This window comes from Aethina tumida, chromosome 5 (genome assembly GCF_024364675.1).
Source record: "Aethina tumida isolate Nest 87 chromosome 5, icAetTumi1.1, whole genome shotgun sequence".
NCBI lineage: Eukaryota > Metazoa > Arthropoda > Insecta > Coleoptera > Nitidulidae > Aethina > Aethina tumida.
Window position 1 is genome coordinate 25,040,958 of NC_065439.1, and position 8,571 is coordinate 25,049,528.

Genomic DNA, 8,571 nt, shown 5'->3' on the forward strand with positions numbered 1-8,571 from the left:
TGATCAACGAAATATTAATACTAAGAAAACATTGATTGGCATCAGATCTCTGCTTAGTATATCTAAATCCTTTTCAAACAGTATTATGACCATGGACACATTTCTATGATTAGAACATTTATTTAAATTTCGCGGTGTTTGAATCATAAAGTGTATTTTACTTTAAAATTATATATTCATTTACATTTGAAACGTCGTTTTGTTATCAAATTGCAATAAACAATTTCCATTCCATTATTTCACCAAATAATTCCGTCCTAATTTCTCTTGTGCTCAAAATAAAGTAATTATGAAAAAATTTATTTATAGCTTAAAGTTTCCGAAAAAATATTGCTAATAAAAACTAATAAATTAATCATAAGCCGTTTTATGGTTGACTTTAGTTACACATACAGTAAATCACCTTAAAAATTGGGGGTTATAAACTAGATATATCAGATGTGTTCTGTGTCAGACGTCAAGTAAAAACCAGCCCTATTTTCACTTTTGACACAAACAATCAATAATCCGTCGTACCTACTCCGGCGATAACTTCAGGTTACGGCGCGCCGCTTGTGTAGAAAACACATGTTAACGGTACCGTTGTGGTAGTAGCCTTCGTAAAGCTTTTAAATGTGTGCAACCGAATGATTCAGTGAAAAACAGTGCTCGAATTAAATTCGAAAGGTAAACAACATCATTCATTAAATCGTTAAACGGTTATTTAAATATTTATTATTTATTTTAGATTGGGCAATGTACAATACGGCAGGACTGATTCCGGCCAGGTTTTTAATTTTAATTGCTCATTTTACAATTTGCGTTTCTTTGTTATGGAACAGCAGGGAGAGTGTGAAGTCTTGTTTGCCGGAAATGATAACAGAGCAAGCATTCAACAGTCACCGTACACAGTGAGATATTATAATTTTTATTATATGGCATGTGGTTTGTCTGCATTTTTGTTTGTTTGTATTACGAATAATCCGTACAGTAATTTACGATTCCATTTTGTTTGGGAATTTTATTAAGTCATTGCGATCACATTCGACGGCAAACATTGGCAAATATTTGCATTTTGAATGTTTGTTTGTGTTATCGGGGATTATCATGGGCGATTTATTATTTTTGGTTCGTATTTATTTTAAAAAGCTAAAGGAACAAATTAAATAATTATTTGTATAATTTAGGTTCAAATCCAGGTGCAAAAGCCGAGTACGGTACTTTGTATTGTACTTTAACAATTCTCAGAAATTCCGAGTCCGAGTGAAAATTTACCTGGAGTATCCTTTACACATATAATTTTCTGTTGGGTTATGAGCCTCATTTACTAGTAAGAAGTATTGGTACCGCCGAGTACCTTAAATTTTAGTATTTTTATTAAGAACAAAGGCACAAAGTTGGATTATAGCCAGAAGTGAATATATAATTAAAAAGTGTCATTTAAAATAATTACAGGATCTAAAGTTTCATTATCTGAATATTTATGGTACTTGCATTCATTTGTAAATATTTTTTTAACGCTTCAATTAAATTATGACACACAATTTTAATCTGGCGTCGCTTTAATGACATAAAAATTAAATAAATCATTATGACTAAAGCTTTGCAAAAGATTAAAAAGTATTTACATGTGTTTGTTGTATTTAATATCAGACACAACAAACGTAAAGCGGGTCAATGTTTCGAATTGTTTGGAATTCGTTTATGAATTAATTAAAAATGTTGACTCGTAAACCATCTGCAGGAAGTAATTTGTCTTTGTGTAAGGTCTTTTTGATCTGAGGTGTTTAGATTTGAATTTGTTTTTTTATGAAATAAATACAATATTGTTTTGTGTCCTAATTTATTTTATATGACAATATTAATAAAACTTTCCGCAACCTGAACATAACACCAAAATATATTTTTAATAGAAGGTAGATTACGTAACTAAAATTTCGACTACTAGTTTTTTTCCGTTGTTCTATTAGTTATTTTATTCTCATGATTAGCAATTCCTCTTGCCAAATCGAATTTGTAAAACAAAAAAATTTCCACAAACAAAACATCCATAATTTTTTAGGTGTTTGTTTGAAATTTTAAAAGACAGATTCTCATTAACATACTTTATATATATATAAAAATTTTATACAAGATGCCCCTAAATTAAGCACATATTCTTGACCTCAAAATAGACCTATTCAACCAAATTTACCTATATACCAATATGCTTCCTAAGAGAGCTAAAGGTCTCCAAAGATTCTAATAATAGATCCCACAAAATTCTACCTAATTCTGCTATCAAGTTCAACAAGAGTACCATTTTTAAGCAACAATTTTAAAATATATTGTGATGTCAGAGATAAAATATAGTTACATATAAAAATGTTAGGGTAATTTTAAGCTCTTTCTGTATTTTTTAAATCCTTTCAGGCCTATTTTGTTACTTAACTTAAAAAGTTATGTAAATGTACAAAATTTTGTTATTTTACCTTTGATAGTTTCTAAGATTAATCATGATAACCACATTCACTAACTAACTTTTGAAGGCCTGAATCTCTTTTAAGAAGCATGTTGGAATGTTATATAGGTAATTGGGTCAAATCGTCCTATTTTGAGGTCAAAAATATATGGTTAATTTTTGCCACCTTGTATAATTTTCAGACAAATTGCCTCCCATAAACATGAGTTATTACATTTTTAATATACCCATTTAAACTTATGTAGATGCCCTCTAAAACTTGTTAGAACTTACTGTGTAGTACGACGAGTATGAATAGATGCATTTTGATATTTATTCCAGATTGGTGGTTGGTCTTAGCTTGGCATTAACCATGATTTGCTTTGAGCTGTTTGCCTTTGTCATAGGAATTACCATGTTTAGCAGTACATCCGCATTGCTGTGTATCCTTTTGCTTAAATCTTTTGTTTTTGTTAAAGAATAATATGAAATTAAGATGTGGTACGATTCAAAATTTTTAAACTAGGTCAAAAGTCAGGCTAAAAACATGTTTTTATGTTGGCAATAAATACACGATATTTTTGGATCACACAAATTTATACATTATATATAAGCTACACGCCAGCCATGCATTTGTTGTTTTGGTCGTCTTTGTTTTCAATTTATCTGTGCGTCGAATGTATTTTGAACCACTCATGATAATACCATAATGCAGATTTTTTCATTCTTTTGAACTGAGCTACAAAATGTTTATAAAGGTAATTTTACAACAGACACATTGGGTTTGGCTGCGATGCACTAATGCTCAAATTTGTGTGTTTTTGATTTGTATTAACCAACCTTGGTGTTTGTACAGGGTGTCCCATGTTGGTTACGAGTGTTTCCAGTCCATGTAGAGAAAAACTGAGACGAGTAAACATCTCAATTTTTTAAAATATTATTTTTAATTAATATGTTATTAAATATCTGGTAAATTTCGAAATATTTAATGTTATCGTCTATAAAAATTTATTTTGTTTATATATTTTTAAAAGCAAACTCATGTAAAAATTGTGATATAATTACCAATTATCAAATATATTGTCAATGGTTAAGTTCGTCAAATATTTATATGTTTCAAATACGAAAATTCCACTTATTTATTATAATTTTATGGGGAACGGGAAAAGGTAGTGATTTAAATTTTTTATAGCAATTATAACTTGTTGATTGACAATTGATTTACTCTTCTAATTTATTTTGAACAAAATGACTTCAACTTTGTTATTTTTAATGGAACACCCTGTATATTTTTTGATTTTTAAATTCTACATGTAATTGCAAATAACATTGTTATACTATGTCCTTTACCTAAACCCAATAGTTTTTGAGTTATTAATTTTCATTCATTCAAGTTCATTTTTAGTATACACAATAATTAAGGATCATCCTTTAAGAATCCACTATTAGAACTTTCAAATTTTAAACAGGGTGTTCCTTATTTACGTTTATTTTTGTGCGTCATAAAACATCAATTTCTAAAGATATCATAAACATCAATAAACATTAGTTAAAAATTGAGCTCTGGACACTTAAGTCAGTTCTTCTCTATCTGGTCAACCAATTTGGTACACATTCCTTTAGTATTTTAATTAACTCAACAAAACTTAATGATTCGTTTCCATTAGAATATAAAAAAATGAAACACGTTCTAATCATACTTTGAAGACCACTTAAACGGACGTTAACAGAATTGTTTAATGCTAACTAGTGCGTAAATTAACTAAAGTGTTTTCTACAAGGTCAGTAATTTAAACACCTACTGGAACAATATACCCAACCAACTAGTTTTCCTTAATCTTCGTTAGCTATAGGAGGACATGCGGCATCATGCATATTGCTCTGCTACTTTATCCTTGATACCTGGCAATGCGGTTGGTTTTGGTGGATCTTTGCGATTGGTTCGGTTTTGCCTTGTTTGAATGATATTTGTAATGTTATCGATGTTCTTATTAACAGAAAATATTAATTTATACACCACTAGTCTCAAAAAAGGATTTGCTGTCGTAATAGGTGTATAAATTTTATTTTCGCAATTAAATTAAACAAATTCTGTTCTAGTCATATCACAATTATATATTTATAAGACTGTCACTTTTTATAAAAGGTTTTGTAAGAATAAAATATTTTAATTTTACGGACGTTTCATTGCTTTATCTAAGTTAATCAATTGTTTGTGACGTCTGGAAGATGAGTTTTCTTTAATCTGAAATTAAGATTATGTTTTGATGTTAATATTTAATAGAATTTATAATTAAACTGATAAGTTTTAATTAATTTTTATTCATATATAAATCCAGTTCTTTTTACCATTATTAGCTTTTGTTAAATTGTGAGTATGGCATCTGGTCATGAGGTAATAATTGTTATTTTTAATTTTACACATTTTTTACTTAAACATTTCTACCAAACGTCACAATCAACTATCATTATTAATTTCATCGTTGGACATACTTCGACACTAATTTTAATATTTTATTAATTACGAATATGTTCATATGCAAATCGACTTCCATACAAAAGTACGTATTTGATGTGTGACGAGAATGTGTTAACTAAACATTGAATAAAATATCAATAATTACTCACTATATACATACCTGCATAAATAATCTTCGTTGAAAAATGAAGGTAAGATTTTATGCTCCACATTCAAACACCTTCATAAAAATAAATAACTAACGAACGATATTATAGAAATTTAGTTTTAAATCCCTCCTCCACAGGATGGTGTATATTCACGTGTATGTTAATAAGAAAACTTTAAGGAAATATCTGTGACGAAACCAGGATGGTCAAAAATTCTGTTATTGGCCGGTGCCTCCACAACAATAGGATCCTCGTTATGCGTTGGATTTCACATTGGAGTTGTGAACACTCCAGCTGACGTAAGTTTCACTAAGAAGGTATTTTTTAAACATTGCTGAAAACTGATTTGTTTCAGATTATCAAAACCTTTTGCAACGAAAGCATACATTCTAAATATAATGTAGATCTATCAGTAGGGGCCTTAGACTTTTTATGGTCTTCCATAGTTTCCATATTTTTGGTGGGTGCGGCGATTGGGTCTTTGGGTGGTTCAGTACTAGCGGATAAAACTGGCAGGAAAGGGAGTCTGATTATTAGTTCGGTTTTGGGAGCTATTGGAGGGTTACTGTTTGTCATTAGCAAGTCAGTTAATTCCGTTGAGACGATCATCTTGGGTCGCCTTTTGGTTGGACTATCATCAGGTAAATCAAATCAAACAAAACAAAAAAATTTTTATTAATATTAATTGTTGATATAGGTTTAATTACATCGGTTATGCCTATGTATTTAACGGAGTTGGCACCTTTACATTTGCGGGGAACCACCGGGGTTCTCTGTCCGTTAGGAGTCACGTCAGGTGTCCTCGTAGCCCAAATTTTGTCTGTTGAAACCATTTTAGGTATGTAATTACTCTGATTTTCAATTCATAGACTAATAATTCTGTGTCTACAGGTAATGAGTCTCAATGGCCCTTTTTGCTGGGATGTTATCTGGTGCCTTTAATATTATGCGGCGCTGCCATGCCAGTACTTCCAGAAAGTCCGAAATATTTATACGTTATTAAAAAGCAACATCACCTCGCCTTAAAACGTAAGCATAAAAAATCGAGTAAACATACAATAATTAATTATAACTTTCAGAATTATGTAAAATACGAAACACCACAGCGGAATTCCTTGCCGATGAGGTTCGGGAACTGAAACAAGAGGAAGAAGACAATACGTCCAGTGAAGGCAAAGCTTGGACAATCGGCAAAGCCCTTCGTTCTAAAGAGCTGTTAATGCCTTTACTGCTTGTTATTTCACTACAGGCAGGTCAACAGCTAAGTGGGATTAACGCCGTAAGATCACACTATGTTTATTCCGCCTTCCAATATGAAAGGAGATTTTTTAGGTCTTTTATTATTCATCGAAAATTTTCTTAGGAGCGGGTTTATCGAGGGAAAGCAGTGAACTAGCTACAATTGGAGCAGGTGTGTGCAACTTGCTTATGGCCATCCTTTCCATCCGAGTTATGGCTATGTTCGATAGAAGGACTGTACTTCAAATTAGCCTTTCCACTACCGCCTTCTTTTTGGTTTTGTTGGGAGTAGCGATTAGTAATATGGTAAGATGTTTTCAGGTGGTGTAGGCGTTTGAAAACTAACTTATACATTTCAAGGATGCCTACAAGTGGATGCCATACGTAAGCATATTGGGTATCATGGGTTTTGTGGTGTGCTACGGCATAGCCCTAGGACCAATACCATACTTTATTGGTTCGGAGCTGTTCGAAGTTGGTCCCAGACCTGTTGCGATGGCATTGGGGAGTATGGCAAATTGGGGTGGAAACTTTTTCGTCGGCCTACTGTTTCCTATCATGCAGAATGGTATTGGTGCTGCGTCATTTTATATTTTCGCATTTATCGTTGTTTTGTTGTACATATTTACAAGGTAAGTAGTAGTTAATTATATTTTACACATAATGACACTTTTTTATGTTTTAGAATATATCTACCAGAAACGAGAGGCAAGGACCCAAGTGAAGTAGCCCATTTGTGCAAAGATGGGTTTTCGTCGAAGCTATTTGAATCACCAATAAGTTCCTCAGGTACTGAGGAAACGTTTCCAATATCGGAAGTGAAAAACGAAGCCTAAACCAAGTTACAATTAAGATATGCTTTTATTTTTATACAAATGATATAATGTGATACTTCAGTCAAATTCATAAAACCTTCTGATAAACATAAATTACAAATTGTTATTACAAGCGATGATAAATGTTTGAAATAAATGTTATGGTATTCATTAATCCTCCTTTAACCATTGACTGTTGATCGCATCTTCTATGGTATATCTTTCCTTAGTACATGGTTCTAGTAAGCCGCTAAAAATTCAAATTATTGAATAAACGATTGTCTTTCAACGTACGCTTTTACCACAAGAGATATTTAAGTGCTTCAGTACGAGTCTCCCACTTTGCTATAACTGCATGGATATGTCTGCTTAATTGAAGTTTTATCATTTTCTTGATATTAGAATCGTCAAAGGGCATGGACGCACAGGTCATGATATACAAGATGCAGCCCATTGCCCACATATCATATTTTTTTGGTTCATATTCAAGAGCCTGAGTAAGAATGATAAATTAAAACAGTTTATTATTAACTGAATGGGTGATACCTGAATTATTTCTGGTGCTGCATAGGCGGATGAACCGCAGAATGTTTTCGACATAATTTCCTCACCATGAGCAGTTTTACAATGGCGGGCGAAACCAAAATCGCCCAATTTGACTCGATTGTCGGCCATTAACATTATATTTTCGCATTTTAAATCTCTGTGTGCCAAATCCAAGCCATGCAAATAATCAACAGCACCTGCTACTTGCCTATAAATCATTACTGATCATTTATAACGTGTCCTACAGTTACAAGATTCCCTTAACTGCTTTAATTCATACCTGAATAATTCTTTCGAAGTTTTTTCTGAAAAATTTCCATTTTTTCTAATGTACTCCAATAAATCGCCATTTTGGCAGAAGTCCATAAAAATATAAATGATATTGGCTATTTCATACACTTTGTGCACAGTGACAATGTGAGGGTGTTTTATGTTACAAATTATTCTGAAATTAAGTAATAAACATGAAATATTTATATCCACTACCGACACTAACCCTAGTTCCCTTGGAAGGAACCTTTCAATGAAATCTTTTCCTGCACATTCCTTGTTAATTTGCTTACATGCCAATATCTTTCCTTCCGGACTTTTTGCAGTACGTACCTTGCTATACGATCCTTCTCCAAGAGTTCTACCAAAAGTATAGCCCAGAACCTTTGCCAAGGCACTGGAACTATCCTAATTTATTTCGAAGATTACTACAAATTAACATTAGTCAAAATATACTTACTGTAACAGTTTCTGCCATTTTCTTAGTGGGCGGCATCTACAGTGTGATATTTATTAGACTCGGATGTGGAGAAAATTAATTTTCTAACGTGAATTTAAATTTTGCAATTATTAGTGTCATAAATCAGAATAAATATAAAAAGATTGATTTATGTCAAAAAAATTAATTATGAAACGTAGATTCAAACAATTAAA

At 31.8% G+C, this 8,571-nt stretch overlaps 2 protein-coding genes and 1 long non-coding RNA gene across 4 annotated transcripts; 2 read left to right on the top strand and 1 right to left on the bottom strand.

Annotated features, from left to right (window-relative positions):
* Positions 1-507: 507 nt before the first annotated feature.
* On the top strand, positions 508-7,276 carry LOC109603481 (solute carrier family 2, facilitated glucose transporter member 1-like). 2 transcript variants are annotated; one of them, XM_020019981.2, is made up of 10 exons: positions 508-666; positions 728-890; positions 5,227-5,346; positions 5,403-5,688; positions 5,745-5,885; positions 5,939-6,076; positions 6,127-6,326; positions 6,380-6,592; positions 6,647-6,918; positions 6,972-7,276. In XM_020019981.2, exons 2-10 carry the CDS (start codon positions 813-815, stop codon positions 7,120-7,122), a joined length of 1,599 nt encoding a protein of 532 aa, XP_019875540.2. In that variant the 5' UTR covers positions 508-666; positions 728-812; the 3' UTR covers positions 7,123-7,276. The 2 variants fall into 2 exon arrangements, with proteins under 2 accessions (XP_019875540.2, XP_049824200.1); XM_049968243.1 differs by lacking the exons at positions 508-666; positions 728-890 and adding an exon at positions 2,994-3,177.
* Positions 3,187-5,047, top strand: LOC126265759 (uncharacterized). Its single transcript, XR_007548236.1, has 2 exons — positions 3,187-4,200; positions 4,267-5,047. It is a non-coding gene; the product is annotated as an uncharacterized LOC126265759 (long non-coding RNA).
* LOC109603482 (testis-specific serine/threonine-protein kinase 2) lies at positions 7,129-8,534 on the bottom strand. Its single transcript, XM_020019982.2, has 6 exons — positions 8,378-8,534; positions 8,144-8,325; positions 7,928-8,092; positions 7,648-7,855; positions 7,404-7,594; positions 7,129-7,351 (listed from the first exon to the last, which is right to left on the bottom strand). Exons 1-6 carry the CDS (start codon positions 8,411-8,413, stop codon positions 7,273-7,275), a joined length of 861 nt encoding a protein of 286 aa, XP_019875541.1. The 5' UTR covers positions 8,414-8,534; the 3' UTR covers positions 7,129-7,272.
* Between the last annotated feature and the right edge of the window lie 37 nt (positions 8,535-8,571).

Coding starts and splice junctions, on each gene's coding strand:
- LOC109603481 (XM_020019981.2), top strand. CDS start 813: ATGGAACAGCAGGGAGAGTGTGAAGTCTTGTTTGCCGGAAATGATAAC. Junction 5,347..5,402: donor TTGTGAACACTCCAGCTGAC/GTAAGTTTCACT, acceptor GATTTGTTTCAG/ATTATCAAAACCTTTTGCAA. Junction 6,327..6,379: donor AGCTAAGTGGGATTAACGCC/GTAAGATCACAC, acceptor GAGATTTTTTAG/GTCTTTTATTATTCATCGAA.
- LOC109603482 (XM_020019982.2), bottom strand. CDS start 8,413: ATGCCGCCCACTAAGAAAATGGCAGAAACTGTTACA. Junction 8,093..8,143: donor TTCCTTCCAAGGGAACTAGG/GTTAGTGTCGGT, acceptor ACTTAATTTCAG/AATAATTTGTAACATAAAAC. Junction 7,595..7,647: donor CAGCACCAGAAATAATTCAG/GTATCACCCATT, acceptor ATTCTTACTCAG/GCTCTTGAATATGAACCAAA.